Source organism: Silurus aristotelis (assembly GCF_946808225.1).
Source record: "Silurus aristotelis genome assembly, chromosome: 11".
Classification (NCBI taxonomy): Eukaryota; Metazoa; Chordata; class Actinopteri; order Siluriformes; family Siluridae; genus Silurus; species Silurus aristotelis.
The window spans coordinates 12,339,875-12,362,818 of NC_139584.1; the positions used below are offsets into that span (position 1 = coordinate 12,339,875).

General features: G+C 38.1%; 1 protein-coding gene across 9 annotated transcripts; it reads left to right on the top strand.

The window, feature by feature from the left end:
• Positions 1–157: 157 nt before the first annotated feature.
• sema3ga (sema domain, immunoglobulin domain (Ig), short basic domain, secreted, (semaphorin) 3Ga) lies at positions 158–22,918 on the top strand. 9 transcript variants are annotated; one of them, XM_083553863.1, is made up of 20 exons: positions 264–888; positions 1,011–1,911; positions 2,663–2,794; positions 5,801–5,929; positions 12,467–12,627; positions 12,825–12,887; positions 14,714–14,833; positions 15,005–15,098; positions 15,178–15,297; positions 15,781–15,926; positions 16,237–16,351; positions 17,070–17,139; positions 17,223–17,367; positions 17,500–17,722; positions 17,871–17,959; positions 18,035–18,076; positions 20,449–20,606; positions 20,714–20,781; positions 21,195–21,322; positions 21,458–22,918. In XM_083553863.1, exons 4-20 carry the CDS (start codon positions 5,833–5,835, stop codon positions 21,845–21,847), a joined length of 2,229 nt encoding a protein of 742 aa, XP_083409989.1. In that variant the 5' UTR covers positions 264–888; positions 1,011–1,911; positions 2,663–2,794; positions 5,801–5,832; the 3' UTR covers positions 21,848–22,918. The 9 variants fall into 9 exon arrangements, with proteins under 9 accessions (XP_083409994.1, XP_083409993.1, XP_083409995.1 ...); XM_083553861.1 differs by having other exon boundaries at positions 1,011–1,122; XM_083553862.1 differs by having other exon boundaries at positions 1,011–1,095.
• The last annotated feature ends 26 nt before the right edge of the window (positions 22,919–22,944 follow it).

Consider the following 22,944-nt stretch of genomic DNA (forward strand, 5'->3'; position numbering starts at 1 on the left):
TAGATTTTGCTTTATTCTTGCTCAGGAGTGTATGCGAATAAATACCCTTCATGCAGCTGTATCAACACATATAAACACAGAAACACTGGCCTGTGTGTATATGTGTGTGTGTGGTCATTTGTCACCACATTTGAACTTGGCAATGTTTTTGCCACTTGCCTGGGATAACTTGGAGTGTATACTCTGACTGAACTCTTCTGTTGTTTTTTTTCCCAGTTATGTATGTGCATGTATGTGTACCATTCATGTTATTGTTTCTTAGTTTGGGAGTTGTGTTCGGTGTATCACTGTTCGGTGTGTAATGAGTTAATTGTGTATGGTTGGGAGTGGGAGTGTGACAGGCAGGGAGTTGTTATACAGGGATCCAGCAGTGAACACCTGCCATGGCTTAGGAAACCCTCGGAGGTTCGAGTAGAGCTTACGTGACTACAGGACTTTGTTTGCTTTGGGTTTTTTTTTTTTTTTTTAGACTCGGACAGTTATCTTTCGTCGGAGTGTCACGAAAGCAGGAGGGAAACAGATTCTCTGGCGTTTTGTTGCATTTCAGCGTTCACGGTCTGGGAGATAAGAGATCGACGCAGTAACTCCGAGTTATCTCCTTGCTCTTACACACGCACACACACGCTCACAGTACATCGATCGCCGTGAGCAAAGGATTCACATGAAAAGAGTGAAAGACATTGAAGCGCTTTCTTTTTTTTTCAAGGTGAACTTCTATTGGGCGGATTAAAGCGTCTTTGCTTTTTTTCTCTTCATCCCCCCCAAAGACTGAGGAATATCACATCGAGACTTGGAGGAATGTGGTGATAAAATCTCACCTGCGCCAAAAAAAGAGAAAAGTCAGCTTCGCCTTTCTTTGCACAGCAGAAAAGCTTGGTGACAAAGTGAGTAAGATTCGTTTCATTTTCTTTCGTATGGGGTTTTGATGACTTTCTGGTTTTCTTGTCATTTTGGTGGGGGGTTTTTTTTTCTGGAAAAAATTACTCTCACTTAGGTGATTTCGTCATTAGTGTCAGACTCAGGACCTGGAGTGAGCCACAGCAGCACACCAAAGTTTCCACTCTGCTACACAACGTTACACTCATCAAAGTCCATGTGAGTGAGCTGATAAAACTAAGTGAGGTTAAAAAATGAAGTTGAAAATAAAATACAAAAATAATTTTAGAGAGCTGAAGTATTTAAGTGTCTGTTGTGTCTTTTCTGGAAAATTGCTTGCTGTTTTTGCCCTTTTGCTTCTTTTTCTAGTCTCAAACAGGTAAAACATTAGAAGTCAATATAATGTGATGAAAAAAGATTTAGTTTGAAAACATACCCTCATCCAATGCTACAATTTACAATATAAATCAATCTTAGACATTAGACCACAAATTTAAATGAGGTGGAATCAACATTCATTTGTTTTTATCAAAAGATGGATTGCAGTACTTTTTTTGTATTTAGTTCACATTCAATACACATTTGAACAGTTGATTGTTTCAGTGCCAAGTTTAGAAAAACGTTTAGAATAAAGGTATAAATTTGGAGCGGGATGTAATGGACGTCATAGATTTCGGCTTTTAGTATTCATAATTCATAAGAAGTCCATTCGGGTAGAGTGCAGTCATCTATAATGCATGTGTACATGAAAATATAACAGTCCATACCTGCCAATTCGCACTTAACCGTTGAAGCAATAAATAGGCCGCTTAACGGGTTTTTAACTTCATACTGGTCTGGCGTTAGTGTACACAGAGGGGTTTGTAACCATCAAACCAATCGATGTTTGTACTTTAATGTGTCTGTGTAGTTGTTGTTGTTTTTTTTTGACATGTGACTGTGGATTTCTTGAGGAGAGTCGTTCGATGCATTTTAGACTTCTGTGATAGACAATGTGAAGAAATGAACCTAATCAAATGTGTGAATGTACAAAGTGTGAGTACAGTTCTGTCTGTATGCATTGATTTAATTATTTTATAACACTCGGTTTGTTAGAGAATTTATTTTATTATAAAATGAGAACCAGTTGCAATTGAATTTTGTATAAGAATAGTTGTTTTTTTGTGTGTGTCTTCTTTCATATAAGACATGAAAAACAGGCCCTGCATACAGTACATAATATAGACTTTATATAGAGTTGTTAGATAATGAGGTCTAATCGAGCCACACAGTTTTTCAATGTGTGATGTCTAGCACGCACGTAATTAAAGCAGTTCTTGTTGTGTCCTGAAAAATTGTTTTAGGGTGTGAAGTGTTTTTGAAAAAAAAAAACCTCAATACTCAGTTTTATCAAGTGACAGTTTGCTTAAAGAGAGCAAGAGAGAGAGAGAAAAAGAGAGAAAGAGAAATCTTGGCTAATTACATAGGGCTTGAGATTTTCAACTCAGCACCTCAGCAGGTGGAAACATAACCCATAATGACCTAATTTTTTTAGCCTGAGGCTTGTTTTTCTATAGGCATACATCAGTGAGATTACACCTGTATGTATATGTGTGTGTGTGTGTATATGTCTGGACATAAAGTTTATTTCTTGGTCTGGACCAAATGTATTTTTTGGAAGGTTTTTAGAAGTATATTAAGACGTGTGTGTGTGTGTTTGTGTGTGCGCTCTTGCGGTTAAATAGCTGAGTTCAGATGTATGTCTATTTTGAACTTGTGTATGTGTGTCTGCCACACCTTCCAACAGAAGCAGTGCCAGAATCAGCATGTGATAACACCTGAGCGTACGACCTGTGCTGACAATTGAGTGAGAAGAAGCCAGATCTGATCAAGCAGAGTCTGATCGTCAGCCAGTGAAACACTCAAGAAAAGAGAAAAGGTGAGGTGAGTGGATGAAAAAGACAGTAGACAGAAATAGGCAGCAAAAAAAAAAAATGCCTGCTGCAATCCCAACACCCTCGGAGAATGAGCCAATGACCCGAAAGACTGCTAGTCTTTTTTTCCCTCAGTGTAATTTCCCACCAGGCTTCAATCTTCGTGCACTTATGAACCTCTTTGCAGCTTGTTTCTAAGGCCTCCCCAGGAATTCCTAACCTGCTGTGATTTCAATCTCTCCTGCAGTACAGGCATATCCATCTCTAACCATAGTGCAGAGAGATTATCATCACATCAGTGCCTCATGCTTTCAATCCTCCTGCTCTCTTAACAACTCTGCTCTTTCACACCATTACTCATTCACATGTTCCCTCTTTCCTCACCCATCTCTCCTTCCCTCTATCCGGCGGTTTGGGCATGTAGTGCATTCCAAAACAAGCCTCTAGATGTGCTGAGTGGGAACCCGAGGCTGCCACATAAAAAGATTTACAATGTGCAGATCAGCTTTCCAAAGAGAACTTCAAACTTCATTTAAAAGTTGATGGTGGTTGAGCAATTAATTTTTTTTGTTAAACTAGAATTATTGGCACCCTCCACAAGAATGGGCATAATAACATATAATAATGTCCTAATAACAAGCAAGACATTTACATTATTATTCTAATTGTCATTTTGTGGTCAATTATTCTATTTCATAAGAACAAATTTTCTAAAATAGTAGTATTTATTAGCACCATAAAAGACTAAAATCAAATTAAATACAAATTTATTATTTATATATTTATTATTCTAAAAGTATCAGGATTTTCCCATCTAATGCTTGGTTGCCTTAGAACTTGTGAATGTTATAAATTGACCCCAAACAAAAATACATATAAAAACTAAAATTAAATACAACATTTATGTTTTACAATGATTGCATGCTCTAATCATTATGAACATTTTCCGAAAGTATGCTACTTAAAATGGCATTGTACAACTTTTGAATTCATTAAATTTTCCATTAAAATATCGGAATAAATAATTATTTATTTCAGTGCTGATTCAGTGCTGAAACTGTATGTGCAGAAAAACCTTAAGTAAGCCAAATGGAGCAGCAAAAAAATGGGTAGGAAATATTTCTACCTAGTGCCAGCGGAGTGCACAATAAAACAGTTACTACATGATAAGAATCTGATTGACTTTGAATGATTAATTAATTAATTATAGTCTATGCTGTCAGAGGCACTAAACTAAAATCAGGCTATTGAACTTTTTAAAACTTTAGTCACAAGTAAAAGGACTACAAAAATAGAGAAGTGTTGCATTATTTATTCAAGTAAAATATGCATGGAATGATTTTACTGTGGAGTGCCTGTGAACTGCAAGGATTTTAGAAAGTGGTGGCAAAGAGGGACAAGAGCAAAATATTTGAAAGAGCTAGAGAGCTAGAAGTTGAGAATGATGTTTAGATACATTTCCAAATTTCTATTTAGCAAAATACTGCAAAATAAAAAGGCACATAAAACTATTATTTTATTAGGTTCTCTAAAATTTCTATGTAAGGGATTTGGGCAAAATACCTACGATACAATAAAGGCTTTTCTTCACATCAGTTGCATATGATTTATTAATTCTGTATAAATTACATAAGAGTGACAGATTTCTCACAGATGTGATTTGAGGTCAGAGTTTGGAGGCAGTTTGGGTGACAAAGTTAATTTTATGCTGCTCATGTATCCCTCTTTTAAACGCTGAGGTGTTGTCTAGGCCGTGCACACATTAACCTGTTGTAGCTTTTCTAGAATAGGTGTGTGAAATTCAGTGTTGCGGGCAGCTGCCAAAAGTCAGACATATTCTCTACTTAGTTGCTGTGTTTGTGTCTGTGCAGCAAAAAGCAGATGCTTTTATTAGGTATTAGTTCTATATGTTCTATTACTTACATTTGTTGTAATTAATAATTTTCAAAAACTTTCATGGGCTCTTTTATGTACTGTATAATTGTTTGTCTATAATCAATATTTATTTAAATTAGTGTCTTTGTTTTTTTTTTGTTTTTTAGAAATGCTGACATACTATGTTTGCATAATGGACATATAAGGTTTGATGTAAATAGAAGAGCTAGTTCTAAAATGGTCTAGAACTATGGTGAATTTGATAGTTATTATTATCATCATCAATTTGTTTCAAAGAGCATTATTCCTGATCTCTCTATACATATATGCACAAAGGCAACATTGAAATTGAGCTGTACATTGTAATAATGTAGAACTGTGTAAAGGGATGTGCAGAGTTCATTATGGAAATGTCAATATACAAAGCACTTGTGTTTGTTCTAAGATTATAACGGGTTTTAACATGCTTTCGAGTCAGCTGCTCCTCACTGCTGCCACTTAATAATCCCTCATTTGTTTTTATAAGCTGAGAAAGGGGGCAAAAAATGCACACCCTGCACGGCTGCCCCTGTCACATCACCTTTGTACCCAAATCACATGATGTCATACACCAGTGGCTTGGATAAATAGCTAGTGGAAACAGATCTAAACTGGGCCTGGAGGGATGTCCTGTTAGAGGTTATAATGTGACGCAGTGTGACAGGAGTTTACAGCAGCTTAACACACTTTGGCAGTGCCGGTGTTTCCGAGGCACGTGCTGCTCAGTGCATGGTTACACAGGTGTGTGGTGTTTGATGTGATGCTATTTCCTGCTGATCCCATTTTCACCTGCAGGCAGAACACTCTGATGCATAGCCGGTGTATCCGTCCTCTGATAAAAACATGGAATCCAAATGTAAATCGGGTAGATGCATTGAATTTGCAAGAGGATGATGACAAGCCCATTCAAGCAGTTACATGATAAAGGCAAAATATTGATATGTAAAATGTGATGCATCAGGCTCATCTCAGTGTTGTTCCTTTCTTCCATCTTTATTTATTTGGGGGTTTTTTTTGCGGTTGTTTTTTGACGTCTCATATCGTATGTGTTCCTTTCTATGCCCTTTTGATATATTTAGCTGGTCTCTTTTGTTTAGGTTTCTATCGGACTTCAAGTCACAAGGGCATTATGGGAACCAGAGTCATCCTGTTGCTGCTGGTAGTGTGTGTTTGCAGGGTATCCTGCATCCTGCGTTCGGCTCCCAGAGTGGCTTTGGCCTTTAAAGGTAGGCACATACACAGATACCCAGACACACACACACACACATGCACACAAACACACACACACACACACACACACACACACACACACACACACACACACACACACACACACACACACACACACACACACTCACACACACACCTGTATTATTTTAAAACAACGACTGTTCTCTGGCTTTGTCTGTTTTATTCAGCCATTCATTCATTTATCTGCCTGCAGGCAGGCATGCACGCACATGCACACACACACACACACACACACACACACACACACACACACACAAACACACACTCACAGTAACACACACACGTACATGCCGTAATATTGCATAGTTCCTGTCATTTGCTCGACTGTTTCTAAAAGAGAACAAAAGGTGGATGTTGTCACCCAGATTTGCAACGGATACTCGCTTCGTAACACACTCCGTCTAGGCTTATTGTTTAACATCCAAGGAAATTATAATAATAGTAATATGCACTATGAGATGAGAGATGAAATGTGGAAACAACGACTTTACCGTTGTATTTGCATTTCCTTAACTATGTTTTTTCACCCAGTTGCCAGTAGTAGGTGTGTTTAGTAGTGGGAATGTTTTTTATTTTTATTTGCATCATTATTCCTAGGAGGTCTATTATTTATTTATTGCCTCCTAATTCTTCCCAGAAGTTTGTTCTTTTGTTTAATTGTTAATGTATGAGAAGGAACTGCTATAGTTTTTTAAGTATTTAAAGATTAGTGAATCATTCAGTGTGGATGAAGCTTTGATCCTGAACAATTACAGTAATTATAGTACATTAACCTGTCAGCACTGACAATCAGACACACACACACACACACACACACACACACACACACACACACACACACACACACACACATAATAAATAAAGACATCTGACTTGCACAATTTAAAAAAGACAGACACATGGGTACTTTTAATATACACGACTGTGTAAATAAGAATTATCTGAATTAATCATAAAATGACAAATCTTACTTACTCCTGTTTCGACATTTTAGACTGCCACAGATAATTGTGGAAAGGGAATTTAATACATTGCTACTGCATCAAAGCATCACCTGCTCACATTGTATAATTAAAATGTGTTTTGTGTGAGAGAAAGCTTAGCCTGCAATAATGCACACACACACAAACAAACACACACACACACACACACACACACACACACACACACACACACACACACACACACACAGCCCTAATATATAAATTTGCATTTATTTTGACAGCCCTAATATATATATATATATATATATATATATATATATATATATATATATATATATATATATATATATATATATATATATATATCCTGAAATTAAACATAGCAAAGTTCTCTTTGGTGTCCTGATGATTTACATAATTTAATACACCATAAGAGTATTACTTGAAAACTTGAAAAGTATTAATTTATGGTATATTTAGAACACTTGACAATCATGTGCACCCCATGTCACAACTACAGTATAAACGTGTGTATACATATATACAACTAAAGAAAATGCCCTTGGGTATTTTTCATATAAAAATAAGTTCTTCTACAGTATTAAAGAAATCTGCTGAAAAACTTTGCCAGGTCCACATCTGCACATCCCACAGATCATGACTCATGTTGTATCCATAAAAAAAAATAATAAATAAATCTGACTTTTCATCATGGTTGGCCATTTGCCAAAATGTAACTACAGTAACATCCAGTGGGGTTTCCCATATTTACACACAAACACACTAAGTGACAGTTTACTGTCTATATTCCATCTGCTGTTCTCCACAATGTGCCAGGTTCACTGTACTTCATATGTGAAATGAGACCATTATATGGCTACATATTTAGATGGTGGATTATTTTCAGAAAGCTGTGAGAATGTATTTAAGCCCAGGAACCCTTACTGCACCTATTTTAAAAGTGCACTTAGATGATAAATGATAGCATTGCTGCCTTGCAGCTATAGTTTCACTGGTTTGATCATGGGCACTTGTGAGTTTCCTCTGGGTTCTCTGGTTTTCTCATACTTCTAAAAAAAATATAAATAGATTGATATCTTTAAATTGACCCTCCATGTGAAGGAACATGGGAATGTGTGTGCATGCCGTACTGTAATGGACTGGTGTCCTATCCAGGGTAAATTTCCAGCGTTTCTGAGATGAGCCTCTTATCCTGGCCAGAATCTAGGAATCAAATGATGTTTGAATGAAACAACGAACCACTTTTTTGCTTATATGTAATAATTGCAACGTGTACTTTGTTAAAATAGTCGGATAATTTTTTGGTAAGATTAGTGTTGAAGTGTACTAGTGGTCCCCTGGTGGTCTAGTGGTTAAGATGCCGCGCTCCCACCGCTGTGACCCGGGTTAGATTCCCGGTCAGGGAACCATCCCCAGCCACTCTTAGTGCCGGTCCCAAGCCCGGATAAATTGGGGAGGGTTGCGTTAGGAAGGGCATCCAGCGTAAAACATGTGCCAAATCAAACGTGCGGAGGATCCGCTGTGGCGACCCCTAACGGGAGAAGCCGAAAAGAAAGTTAGTGTTGAAGTGTACTAAGCCTCTGGATTTTACCAGATCCATGAAACGATTTTCGGTGCACATTTTCTGTTTACACGTCATACTTTCCAGTAACTGTTTAGACATCAAGCCACTGCTGTGTGGCTTACATTAACCGTATTTCCGCTCCACTCACTAGTGAAGTTCTTTTCTGTTTCATTTTGCCACTTAGGTCATAGAATACTAATATGTTGCTTAAGTTTTGTGGATGCTAAATGGTTTGAATTGCTAATGTCAGAAATGAACTTTTTTCATGAATACCTGATGAGCTTATTTTTGCCATATAAACTGTTTTGGCAAGAAAGATAAGTAAATGTTGAATCAGGTTGCCTCCTACATACTAGATTAACCCTGTAGTTGAGTGAAGTGCTTTTGTCAGCAAAAAGTTGTTTTTAATTTCACTGAATTATCAGGAACTATAAGAAGAAAGCTGCAACACACCACAGAAGCATTAGTACATTTGACCCAATTCTCATGATTTGAGTTTTTGAAAAACCACAATGCAGACCATAGGATTTACAGGAAACTCATGTGAACATTTGCGTATTTATTGAGAAAAATACTTGACATTTCTTCTCCTTTTAGTCTTCAGGGTTGCGCCAGCGCAACCGATATCCCATTGTTCTCAGGTGTTAATGTTTAGCAATAGATTAAATAAAAAGGGAGAAGAGTAACCATGACTAACTATGCATCATTCTAAAGGTCTAAGCCTCAAGCAGACATGTAATACATGTATACCAAACATGTATACCAAAAGTCTTTAATAGTCAGCCATTCATTTCTATGCACCTGAGTTTCGCAGGTGGCTCTCAAAGGATCAGACATAGTCTCAGATAAATGTTTGTAGGTATCTCATTTTTCATGGTATCTTCATTCAATTTTAAATATGAACTCATGAGACATGTGGCTTTTAACCTGCTACTTTTCTGGATTGCTCCAGGATTGATTCATCATTTATTACTTTCTATAACATATTATCTTTCTATAACATCAACATTGAATAATGGACAGTAAAGCTCAAAGTGTCTTTTTTTTTAAAGATATTTCAATTGTGTATGTAGCAAATTTTTATTGGGAACTGTTAACATTTAAAATTAGGTAGGGCATTTTCAGCTGTAAGTCCCAAAATCTGTGCCGAAGGCTAAAATATTTTTGTACATCTCACCGTCAAGAAACCTGCATGAAAACACTTAGCTGTTTGCACTTGGTGAAATTGGCTCAGTATTGACTGCTTGATTCCTCCTTTCTTCATCACTAGTGCGTGTAATTCAACTAAAACTCATCTGTGGTCTTTGGTTTCATTCTTTACTCATGCACTCACACTATTCTTACTCAGGCTGCTCTGTTTCTTCTACATGAGAACAATCTCCCATGGATCGATTGCCCACATCTTTCCTCCTAACCTCCCCACCCGATGTACTCTCCTCCCCCAGAGCAAGAACACTGGGCCGGAAAAGACCAATTCTCTGCTTGGCTCTGGTGTGTTCTGTGTTCTCAGAGGTGGATTGTTCATTGTTCGCCTCAGGGATGACCTTTGTCTCGAAGGCGCCTGAAGAGGAGGAAGGCTGTTTGCAAAACTCTCAGTGGAAGTCTATAATATACAGAGATAGAGAAAATACCTAAACAACCTGAACTACAGGATGCAGCAAACACGACATGGTTAAATGATATGTATACTTATGTGGCATGCCAAATTTTCACACAGGGTAAAAACAACCTGAGCTGTGAATGATCTCAAATAGAAACTAATTTTCTCTTTGTTTAAAATTGCATAAGCATGCAGAGCAGTATGGTATTCTGCACAGGGTATTCAATACCATGGAGCAGTAAAGTGAGCGTGCAAAGAAATTGCACACATGAGAGCATTTCAGTTCTGTGAGCACTGAGTACTAAAACATGTGTTTCTTGTCCCCTCGCTCACCTGGGTCTGCAGACCTGCATGAAAAACTAATTAAAGTAAGAGCCATAACCTAAAGTATAATAAAATATTCTTTGTATAAAAGGTAAATCAAAGTAAAAGAAATTCTTTAATGAAATTCTTTCTTGAAGTCCACGCCAGGCAATTCCCGCTTTATTTTCTACATGTGAAAATTGCAAAAATTTGCTAAAAATAGATTTGGTTTGTTCTCAAGCAGTTGCATTTTTCCCTTCGCCTGTCTAGTATGTTTCTAGAAACAGTCCTGACAAGATCTGTTCCATCGCTCGGGTCACTATTGTACCTCTTTGTTTAGCATATCCATATATGGTGGTGAGATTGTGTTGAACTCTGAGCAGTGTCCACTTTTGACTACTTGGGTTTTGCCTGCATTTGTGTGTCCTGTGTTTATAGTAAAGGAAGGAGAATGGAAGCAAAATGTTCAGGAGCCTCCTCTTTCTTATCCACCCTGTCCTGTCTGCCTAGAGGTCTGGTCCTAGTGGCATATCCATGTCATGCTGCAAAAAAACAACAACTATGATATCTATTCGGAGCATTTATGGTGTGAAGCTGTACACGCATTTCCTGACTTCTCTGTAAAACAAACATCCTTATTGATTAGTCACTGATGACCTCCAAAGGAAGGGGAAGCTCTCAAAACATAGATTCAAAGAAGCCCTGTCTATACTGGGCAGCTGCATTAATATACAAGCAGACATTTATATAATGCAACTGAGCGACATGAATATGTGTTACACAACAAACACATAGTGTGTGCAAGAGAGCTTTACATTATCTAAATATAAAATATTTGTATGATTAATTTAGGCTTCCATGTGTTCCTTGTAATAACTGCTAGACATGTAGATGTTTTCTCAAGTTCATCCAGCATCTATGGTGAGAAGTTTTAAAAGGTGGGATCACAGAGAATGCATCATTTTATTTACAGCAACTCTTCACAGTCAGTGCTTAAAATATAACTGCATTAACACCTCACAGCTATTAAGGTCCAGTGTAATAACTAAAGATCAACTTTAACCCACTTTTACATCAATCCCTGATACATAATGAACACTGTGTTCAGGAAGAGACGATGATGTCAGGTTTGGTGCAATGTTTCTGCTCTCCTGTATTTGGGGTGGGACAGAAGCCTTTAAGCATATAAACACATGTGAGATGAGAACACTAGTCATCTGAGTCCTAGTAAGGCTACACTTAGCCAGATATATGCTTATGTAAACCTCTTCATTGTAAATACTGGGAAGGGTTTTCAAGCATTTTCAGATAATTTTTTTATGTCAGGGTTTCAGAGTGAGTTTTAAATGAAGACCAAAAATTTGAGGAAGTTTTTCATTTTTTACTATTATAGATGTATGCTAAACAGATGTTAGCAGAAGTGTTGACAGTTTTCTGGAATTGTTACCACATACTGAATTATTGGTAATTTGTTTTTAAGGCCTTCTGATAACCTTAATGATTATACTGAATGTCTGAATGTCAAAAAGAATAAGGAATGTGTGAAAGATCATCTCTGAAAAAGGCATTTTCCCCCTGACTGAGATAGCAGCCTGGCAAACTATTGCTAAGTTAAATGAACTTTGCTCCCAAGAATTTCTGCATCATGCTTGCGAAAATTGATCTAACTCCCTGCAAGGAGATTTCCCAGAGGAAGCAGATTAGGAACACCAGGTTTTTGCATAAGCTGTAAGATCATTAAGGACAAAAAGCTCATAAACCTGTATTTACCACACAGTACTTTAATGCAAAGTGGATGTAAAGACTGCCAAGGAAACTGCCAATGGAACACAAACTGAGACATGACCTCCCGACAGAGGTTGAAATCTATTACGATAATCTATCTCAATCATTTTATTTTAAAAGGTATATGTTATTAGGTTCAATTTGTTACCTTCTCTGTATTCACAGTATCCAGATGACACATAGTTTGAACTGTAATTGCTGGTTTGCTTATGTTTCATTTAGAAAGCCATGTTAACACATAATGCAGTCATCATTTTTTAAAATTTCTCATGTGTATGTCACTGTTCCTTGCCAGAGTTAATGGACACTCGGACAGCAAGACCGTTCAGCTTATCCTTCAACACCAGCGATTACCGGATCCTCCACATGGACCAGGATCAGGGCCGTCTTTACCTGGGCAGCCGCGAGTACCTTGTCTCCCTGGATATGCAGAATGTCAACAAGGAGCCTCTCATTGTAAGAAGAGCTTGAACATGTCCTTGAGCATTTGTAATATTGTTAGATAAATGCCATATCTACTGTATTCATCTCATTAATGTATCATGGATGTCAAAAGTTCCAAAATTGCTGATCTAAATCATCTTTATGAACAGTTACTAAACAAACGATCTGTGTATTCAAGGATCAAGCTTCTCACTATTCTTCTCTTTCAGATACACTGGCCTGCTCCAACACAAAGAAAGGGGGAGTGTCAGATGACAGGGAAAGGAAAACATGTGAGTCTGCACCTTTTAATGTCTACTACAAGTTCACTATGATGTTTTACTACTTGTTTGTCATGAATCGACTCCAAAAATTGCAGCCATCCTGGTTCCTCAGGAAGATAAAATGTGAAAATTTTTTCCAACATAATAAAAAAGGACATTTTGATGTATAATACAACAAAATAACAAAATAAAAAAAATACTTAAGTAAAAAGTAGCTACCTGTTTTAGTGTCATGCTGGTAACCGAACCTCACATCATAATAATATATTAAAACAAAATAATTAAAATGTTGTTACTTAATGAAAGTATCCAGGCTGAACAGCCACCATATAGAACACAAGCAAAGAAAAGATGATGATCAGGTGATCAGGAATGTGTCTGTTCTCAGTCATGTTTACATCACTGACTCCCTCTGTCTCATCCTCGTTAGCCCCATACATCTTGTTGCCTTCTACTGTGCTCATTGTTTGCTTCTGTGGTGTGTGAGAACCCAGAAAATGATACACCAGTGATCCAGTGAAAAGCCACATAATGACAAGAAATAGGTTGATGGGCTGAAAACTGCACGCAGTGAGAAGCGAGATATTGATCATGTCACCAAATAGATTCAAACTAAAGTAATCTGTTTTTAAAATGTAATAAGGAGAAAGTACAGATATTTGTGTAAAAAAATTAATGAGTGAAAGTACCTTTGCTGAATACTAAATGCAACAGACCTGTTTTTATGTGTAATTAGTTTGCTTGTGGGGAAAATCCTTGTGAGTTATGTAGGAAACTGACCTACAAGCCAAACTAAGCAACATGCATGCTGCAACATGCAATGAAGTGCTGTTCCTGTCCTTATTCATAGGCATTTGTATGAAATTAAAATCCTGCCAAATGCAGGAAGTTTCCATGACAACAAACTGCAAGGAAATGGATTGTGTTTTCTGTTTGGTGTACTGAACTTTGGAAAATTAGTGGTGGCTGGTTTTGTGTTTGGTTTTGTCTGTCTCCATTTTGTAAATTAGGGCCATGTGTGTGTCGCTACGAGTTTTATAGACAGTATTTGGAGGTATGTGTTTTTTGCAGCACCGGGCTTCTACTGAAATGTTAGCTCAGATCATTTTGAGCTGCTTTGTTCTAACAGCCCTGGTCATAACGCAAGAACATCACACAGTCTCACAAAGATGAGAAGCATGAAGCATGACTTTTGTAAGTCACGACTGCTGTTTGACTGCACATGTATACAAATCTGCTTATTCACAGAGCTGTCATTTCCGTAAAAGCAACTGGTAATTAAATAGCATATTATCTGTACTTTAAATGAACTTCCCCTAGATGTCCGTACAGCATAGTCCCTGGCTATCTTTAAGCGACGGTTGAAGACCTACCTCTTCCTGAAAACCTAAATTAGCACTTTGCAAGTTTGCTTTGTAGGATTCAAGAGTTATGTTTATATTAAGTTTGTAATCTAGCGTACCAGTGTAGATTTATTCTTTGCTAGAGACTCAAAGCACTTTTTTATGTCGGTCTGAACAAGGGCATCTGCTAAATGCCATAAATGTAAATGTAAATCTTCATGCCATTCACTTGTTTTGACATAAAATCCTTTTATAAAGTGAGAACTTATTAGTCAGCTCATTGTCGATTCTAGGTTTTTGACAGCGTGTTAGCTCATTTATTGTTTTTCCCTTCTTCATAGCAGATTTAAAACACAGATTATGCAATTTGCTTATGATTTACAAAGCATAATAAACTGAAAAAAATGCATTTTTCAATGCATATAGAATATACATAGAAATTAAAAATACTTCTTGTGAAAGCATGCAGGTTTGTCTGTATTTGTTTCCCAGGGGGAGTGTGCCAACTTTGTGCGCATGATTGAGCCATGGAACAGGACTCATCTGTATACTTGTGGGACTGGAGCTTACAGACCCATCTGTACCTTCATCAGTAGAGGCTGGAAAGCTGAGGTACACACCTATACACACACACACACACACACACACACACACACACACACACACACACACACACACACACACACACACACGTATACATATTTTACATACACAGACAAGCAAAGCCTATAGATAAATTATTAAAGCCTCTTCCATTGTCTACTTCTCCCTTTATCTTTGTAGGACTACCTTTTTAGGCTGGTCCCTGGATATTTGGATTCAGGGAAGGGTAAATGTTCATATGACCCAAATCATGAAGATGCAGCTGTTCTCATCAGTAAGTCGATTCCAGCAAACTACTCGTTCTTTGAACCCGGCACAAAACACAAACACAATTTTTGTTTCTTGTACTGCAGATGGCAACCTGTATGCTGGTGTCCATGTGGACTTCATGGCCACTGATCCAGCCATCTTTAGGACGATGGGGAACAGGACAGCTATTAGAACAGAGCAATATGACTCTAAGTGGCTCAATGGTAGGTATTTGGTGTTGTGGATATGGATTTATTTTTCTAAATTTGAACTGTTTAAGTCCACTTCATTATAAGTGGGTTACTTCACTCACCTGGTAATTAAATACAATTAAAAATTTGGTATAATGTAATGACATGCTCTATATCTCCTCAGTGGTCCAAATATCAATGTCATGTAATAGGATTTAACATAGATCATAGACTTAACTCTGCCACTAATCTCCTAGTAACATTTCTGGGGGGCCACACAGTTAAATTCCAGCACTATCAGCATCACATGTGTCAATAATTGTTCTGTTTATCCTGATAGTGCACTTAGTTTAGCTTTTTCCTTCCTGTGATATATTCAGAAAAATTCAGTCGGCATTGTTAGCCTAATTTAAACCACTGTGACTTTGATCAGGTAGTTACTAAGGATACCGAATTATTATGACAGTAATAAAGACAAAATGAAATGCCTTGATTTTCTCTTTATCTCTATTTCAGAACCAGTGTTCATTCAAATAAAGCAAATTCCTGACAGCTCAGAGAAGAATGATGACAAGCTCTACTTTTTCTTCCGGGAGAAGAGTGTGGATTCTGGAGGAACTGCAAGCCCTAGCGTGTTGGCCAGAGTGGGAAGAGTGTGTCTGGTGAGGTCATTAAAAATAAAAAAAAACGTGGTCAAGGGTATTATGGTTAAAGGTATTTAATCACAAAGCAAAAGAAAAAATGTAAACACCAGAAATTTCTAAAATTATTCTTGGCTGGATAAAACATCACTCACAGCATATAGTTAATGAACAATAGAGTCTCATCTATAATGTGAAATTATACAAAGAAATGTATATGCAGTTTGCTGGCATGCAGTTGTATTAGCTGCCTTGTGACAGATCTATAGTCAGATATAATAAATATAGCGATTTTTTTTCTCAATGAGTGTGAATGTGTTTGTGTTACCAGAATGATGAAGGAGGCCAGAAGTCTTTAGTTAACAAGTGGACAACGTTTCTGAAAGCCAGGCTAGTGTGCTCTGTGATGGGTGAGGACGGTGTGGAGACCTTCTTTGATGAGCTGAGTGAGTAAAGTGAACACACTTCATAATTAAATGGATATTACACTAAAAGTATATTTATAAAGTTCTGTGCACATAAGTTTGATTTAGCTGGTCAAGCTGGGAGGTTATTTGGTTTAGTGGATCTCTGGTGAGTTTTTTTGGATGATTTTTACAGGTTCTATCTGGTAAGTTTTTGGCAGTTTTAAAGGAGTTTCGACCATTGTATGCTGGTCATAGTTTTTTTTGACACTGATACTAGATGGTCAGCTTGATTCTAGATGACCAGCCTGGTTCTGTCTGGAGAAGCTGGTTCTAATTTACTCAAGAGTGGTTCTATATAAGCAGAATGGTTCTATATCATTTTATGGTTTTATGATGGTTGGTGATTTTAAAGGGGTTTTGAACACTTGCAACAGGCTGGTTATCTGGTCTGTAAGGTTTGATTGTTTATGTGATGTTTTGGAAAATTACAGGTTGGTTTTAGCTGGTAAAATCAGATGGTTTCGGACAATTACTGGATGGTAGTATGAGGTAGCTGTTAGTTAGTCAGTTTAATTCTAACTGGTCAAAATAGTTCCTGTTAGACAGGCTGGCATCAAAAGATCAGAAGGCAAACCAGCCAACTACCACTAGACAGACCAGCCTGGGTGGCCACCCACATCTTATACTGAGCTAAGTTTGATATTTAAATCTTTGTCAGTGACCTGCAAATTAATATAATTATGCATCTCCCTTTCAGGAGACGTTTTTATTCAGCCCACACAGGATGAGAGAAACCCTATGGTGTATGCGGTTTTCTCCACTGCAGGGTAAGGATAACTTCCATTTTTACTCTATATATAAAGATAAAATTTTCATATGTGCTCAGTTAAGTTTCAAATATTTGTCTCAGGTCTGTTTTTAAGGGCTCAGCTGTGTGTGTGTACTCTATGACTGACATACGTAATGTATTCAATGGGCCTTTTGCCCACAAACATGGGCACAACTACCAATGGACAATGTACACAGGAAAAATCCCCTATCCTCGACCTGGAACTGTGAGTTGCTCACATTTAAACATTTATAATAAAAATCTTTATAAGTTTTTCTGTGGATTTTCTGCATTTCTGAGGAGAATTACTGTCTGCATTGCTATTTGTCTAGTAACATAGCTCTGTGTTACCCTCTAGTGTCCAGGAGGTACGTTTACACCAAGTTTGAGTTCCACTAAGGCGTTCTCAGACGAGGCTGTGAACTTCATACGGGCGCACCCGCTCATGTATCACCCTGTTTATCCTATACACAAGCGCCCCCTGGTGGTGAGATCAGGTGTAGACTACAGATTTACCACCATCGCTGTAGACCAGGTGGATGCTGTAGATGGGAGATACGAGGTGTTTTTTCTTGGCACAGGTTAATTATATACATTTTGTATTTACTTTTATTTTATCTATTTATTTTTAATTCCTCCCTTTTACATGCTAATCTATTAGGCTGTGTTTATTAAAAACGATCACCAAAAAAGGTTAACCAAACCTGTTCATTTTTTCTGACTCTACAGATCGTGGAACAGTACAGAAGGTTATAGTTCTGCCCAAAGATCCAACCACCTTGGAAGAGCTGACATTAGAAGAAGTGGAAGTTTTCCGGGTAAATTAAGTAAATTAAACAACATTGCAATATTAGTGAGTGTATAATTCTTAATACCTTCTCCTTTTTCTACAGATTCCAGTTCCTGTTAAAACAATGAGGATATCTGCTAAAAGGGTAAAACATTTGAAAGTAGCTTTGTTAACATCGATTCAACATTTTAAAGTGGAGCATGATAGAAACATTTTATTATGTTATGTGTAAATAATCAAAAACGTGCCAAATCAAATATGCGGATCACTAATCAGAAATTTATACCGGATCAGTCATAGCCCGGGTTACCAACAACCACCACAAGTATCATTAGCCAACAGGGTACTGGTGGAAATTGGGCTACTGTTGACTGAAGAAGGAGAAGGATGATTGGGCAACTACTGCAGAAATAATAATGGAGACAGCTAGAAAGGTACTTGGTGTGACATCTGGAAATAGAAAGGAAGACAAAGAGACGTGGTGGTGGAATGAGGAAGTGCAAGAAAGCATAAGGAGAAAGAGGTTGGCGAAACAGAATTGTGATTGACAGGGTGATGAGAAAAGTAGTCAGGAGTACAAGGAGATGCAGCAGCAGGTAAAGAGGGATGTGGCAAAAGCCAAGGAAAAGTCATCTGAGAAGCTGTATGTGAAGTTGGACACTAAGGAAGGAGAAAATGATTTGTATCGATCGTTAAGGCAGAGGGACCGAGCTGGGAAAGATGTGCTAAAAGTAAGAGCAATAAATATGTTGACTGGTGAGTAAAGTGTGTTTAAAAGATGGAGGGAGTATTTTGAGCAGCTGATGAATGATAAAAATGAGAGAGAGAGAAGGTTGGATGGTGTGGAGATGGTGAAAGGAAGTGGATAGGATTAGTAAGGAGAAAGTGAGAGCAGCAATTAAGAGGATGACGAGTGAAAATTAGGTTGGACCAGATGACATACCGGTAGAAGCATGGAGATGTTTAGGTGAGATGGCAGTGGAGTTTTTAACAAAATTGTTTAATCAAGATTTTGGAAGGTGAGAGGATGCCTGAGGAATGGGGAAGGAGTGTGCTGGTACCGATCTTTAAGAAAAAGGGCAACCTGCAGTAAATACATGGAAATAAAGTTGATCAGTCACACCATGAAGTTATGGGATAGAGTAGTGGAACCCAGGCCGAGAGAAGAGGTGACCATCTGTGAGAAACAGTATGGTCTCATGAAGACGAAGAGCACCACAGACGCAATATTTGCTTGTTAATGGAGAAGTATAGAGAAGGTGAAAAAGTTTCATTGTGTGTTTGTGGATTTAGAGGAAGCGTACAACAGGGTGCCGAGAGAGGAGTTGTGGTGTTGTATTAGGAAGTCAGGTGTGTCAGAGAAGTATGTGAGGGTGGTGCAAGACATGTATGAGGACAGTGTGACAGCAGTGTGCAATAGGAACGACAGACTGGTTTAAGGTGAAGGTTGGACTGCATTAAGGATCGGCTCTGAGCCCTTTCCTGTTTGCAGTGGTGATGGACAGGTTGACGGACGAGGTCAAACAGGAGTCTCCATTGACTATGTTGTTTGCGGATGATATTGTGATTTATTTGGTGAGAGTAGAGAGCAGGTTAAGAAGAGCCTGGAGAGGTGGAGGTATGTGGTGAATGAAAGTCAATAAGAGTAAAACAGAGTACATGTGTGTGAATGAGAGGGAGGGCAGTGGAGTGGTGCGGTTGCAGGGAGAAGAGGTGGAGAAGGTGGATGAGTTTAAGTACCTGGGATCAACTGTGCAAAGTAATGGAGAGTGTGTTAGAGAAGTGAAGAAAAGCGTGCACGGTGGGGTGGGTGGAGAAGAGTGGCAGGAGTGATTTGTGATAGAAGAGTATTGGCATTGACTAAAAGACAGGAGGTGAAGCTGGAGGTGGCAGAACTGAAGATGCTGAGATTTTCATTAGGATGGACAGGATTAGAAATTAGTTTATTAGAGGAACAGCGCATGTAGGACGTTTTGGGGACAAAGTGAGAGAGGCCCGATTGAAATGGATTGGACATGTGCAGAGAAGAGACATTGGGTATATCAGTAGAAGAATGCTGAGGATGAAGCCACCAGGAATGAGGAAAAGAGGAAGGCCAAAGAGAAGGTTTATAGATTTGGTGAAGGATGATTTGCTGGTAGTTGGTTTGAAAGAGGCAGATGTAGAGGACAGTGCAGTATGTAGACGGCTGCGCTGTGGCGACCACTAATGGGAGCAGCCGAAAGAAGAAGAAGAACTGAGAACATGAACTACCATGTCTAGGAAATGTCATTCATTAAAAAAAATAAAAACTAGACATGTTTGTCACCACTGTAGTATAAGGACAATAGCAGTAAATCCTCACACACTCAATAAATAAAAAAAACTTTGTTTTGGAGTTCAGCAGAGCATCCAAAGTGTTTTTTAATTGTGGTCATTCAGATTTAGGAGTTTAATAACAGTGTGTTATGATTTATTACATAAAATAAAAACCAAAGGACAATTAATTGTGCAGTATTTCTCTTCTTATCTCTACAGCAACAGCTGTACGTAACATCAGACGCAGGTCTTACCCAGGTGTCATTGCATCGCTGTGGCGTGTATGGTAAGGCTTGCTCAGACTGCTGCCTGGCCCGTGACCCCTACTGTGCATGGGATGGAGAGAGCTGCACCCCCTTCACACAGGCTACCAAAAGGTTAGTAATGGTCAGTACAAACTCGACAGTATTGCTGTGTAATGAACAAGGCAAACTTGTTATACAATATTTGTTTGAATCTTTTTTGGACTTTGTATTTTTTGTAGGAGGAGCAGAAGACAGGATGTAAAGCATGGTGACCCTCTACGTCAATGCAGAGGATTTAATGCTAAGGGTAAGGGTATTCTCTCTCAAATCCTTTTTTTAAGTAAAGGAAAATTTTTAATCCTTTATATAGATTTTGAATGTAGAATGCTGTGGTTTCTTAATAACATATCAAGCTTCAAGAGATATAAAAGAGAAGCAGGTGTCTGTTTAATATCTGTTATAATGCAATACTAACAGGTAGTACCTTGTCACCACATTCCACTGCATTATAAGTAACTATACATGGATTAAAAAAAACCCATAATTCTTAAGGAAGGAAACCCTTTTTCAACTTTGTGGTGATAATGGCATCATATTACCCAATCCTAAATAATGTTCCTGTTACTCGGTTGTGCTTTATGCATTACATGTTTGGTCATGATTTAGCTTTATTATAAAATTAACGTGGCATGAAGTGACTTGATTTTTCTTTCTGCACAGTGGAGAAGAGACTGAAGGAGACGGTGCAGTTTGGGGTGGAGGGAAGCAGCACATTTTTGGAGTGTGTACCACGATCGCCTCAGGCGACTGTCAAATGGCTCTATCAAAAAGACGGAAGAAGGAAAGTGGTAAGATCCCATAGTCATCTTCATTACGTTAAACAGAAACATAGTTTTGAATTATATATTCCTTTAGCTTAGTGATTTAAGTGTAGTGTGTACTGGCCATAGGTTATAACTTCCATTTGTGTGATCCTTATGCAGATGAATAGGGATGGAGAAGTTCTGAACACACCTCAAGGTGTCCTGTTGAAATCCCTCACCCACTCAGACGCTGGTTTATACCACTGCCTGGCCACTGAGAACAACTTCAAGCACACTCTAGCGCGTGTCTCCCTGCGCATTCTGGACCGCGACATTGCAGTGGCTCTCACTGTACCCGATGAGGAGGATAAAGAAGATGGGATGATGATCAGACCTCACAAGCCTGAAGCCCGTCCTCCAGGTGGCAGTGTGCAACCCTTAGAGCCTGAGGTGCGCGTGATCCACCAGTACTGCCAGTCCTATTGGGAACAGTCCGTTGACCAAGGGCAGCAGCAAAACAAACGTCCAAACCGCAGACACACAGAGGGCCGTGAGCCCAGCGGAGGCTGAGACTGCCCTGTTTATTTTCTCTATTCAATAATTTAATCTGTTCTCTTTTCCTGTTTATGTACTTCCTTGAGGAGGCGGTGAAGAGACACATACATAAATGAACTATTCCATATAAGACTCTACTCAAATGTCATTTTTTTGTTGTGCTTGTCTTGTTATTGTAATTTGCATACTTTTTTGTTCAGTTTTTATATTCCTTGATGGGTCATACTGCACGTCCTCAGCTGTCCTTAGCTGAACTTGTACATTGATTTTAGACCACATTTTTACAAATGCTTTGACCATCATTATGATATTTGCACGTGATATTTTATGACCCAACTGACTCTTAAAATCTCCACAATCTTTTGCTTTTTTAAAGTAAAAGTATATTTGACTTTTTAAAAAAAACTTACTATAAGCTTACCAATTTAATTTAAGTTTAAGCACCTTAGAGTATGATGCGACTGCAGATCATGACTAGACAGCACAATTTTCCTGTGTGTGTGTGTGTGTGTGTGTGTGTGTGTGTGTGTGTGTGTGTGTGTGTACAGTATGTAATCGTGCAGTCTTTGGGCCAGTGCAATTTCCCATTTGCTGCCTGAACACTGGTCCAGTGCAGATAACAGTAAATCACTAGATAAAGTTGTAAATGTATACTGGTTATCGTTCCTGTTGGGGAATTTGCACCATTGGTTTTCAGGAACACTACAGTGTCTTTATGGGTGTCACTCTAGCTGACTGATAATGTGTATTTATTTTTAGGTTGTATATTTTATTGCCTAGTAGAGAATTTATAAAGTATATAAGGTGGAGGACATTTTGCATGACAGACAAGATATATAATTATATTTATTTAAATGTAATTATAATAACACTATGTTTTTTGTATATAGGTTTCATCACCATAGGACTGTGTAGTAACTCATGAACTCACATTCCAAATGATTAACACTGGACTTGTGGTAACTAAAGCTGGACTTGTGGTAACTAAAGCTGCACATGATTTTGTTAGTTTTAAATAGATTGGTATCACACTGTGTTGTTTGAATGTTCTTTCTTTTTGCAAAAATAAAATGAGCATTTCCTGTGTACAGTGTTTGTGCCGGATTCTATTT

Coding starts and splice junctions, on each gene's coding strand:
- sema3ga (XM_083553868.1), top strand. CDS start 5,833: ATGGGAACCAGAGTCATCCTGTTGCTGCTGGTAGTGTGTGTTTGCAGG. Junction 17,368..17,499: donor CCTATCCTCGACCTGGAACT/GTGAGTTGCTCA, acceptor GTTACCCTCTAG/TGTCCAGGAGGTACGTTTAC. Junction 21,323..21,457: donor AAGACGGAAGAAGGAAAGTG/GTAAGATCCCAT, acceptor ATCCTTATGCAG/ATGAATAGGGATGGAGAAGT.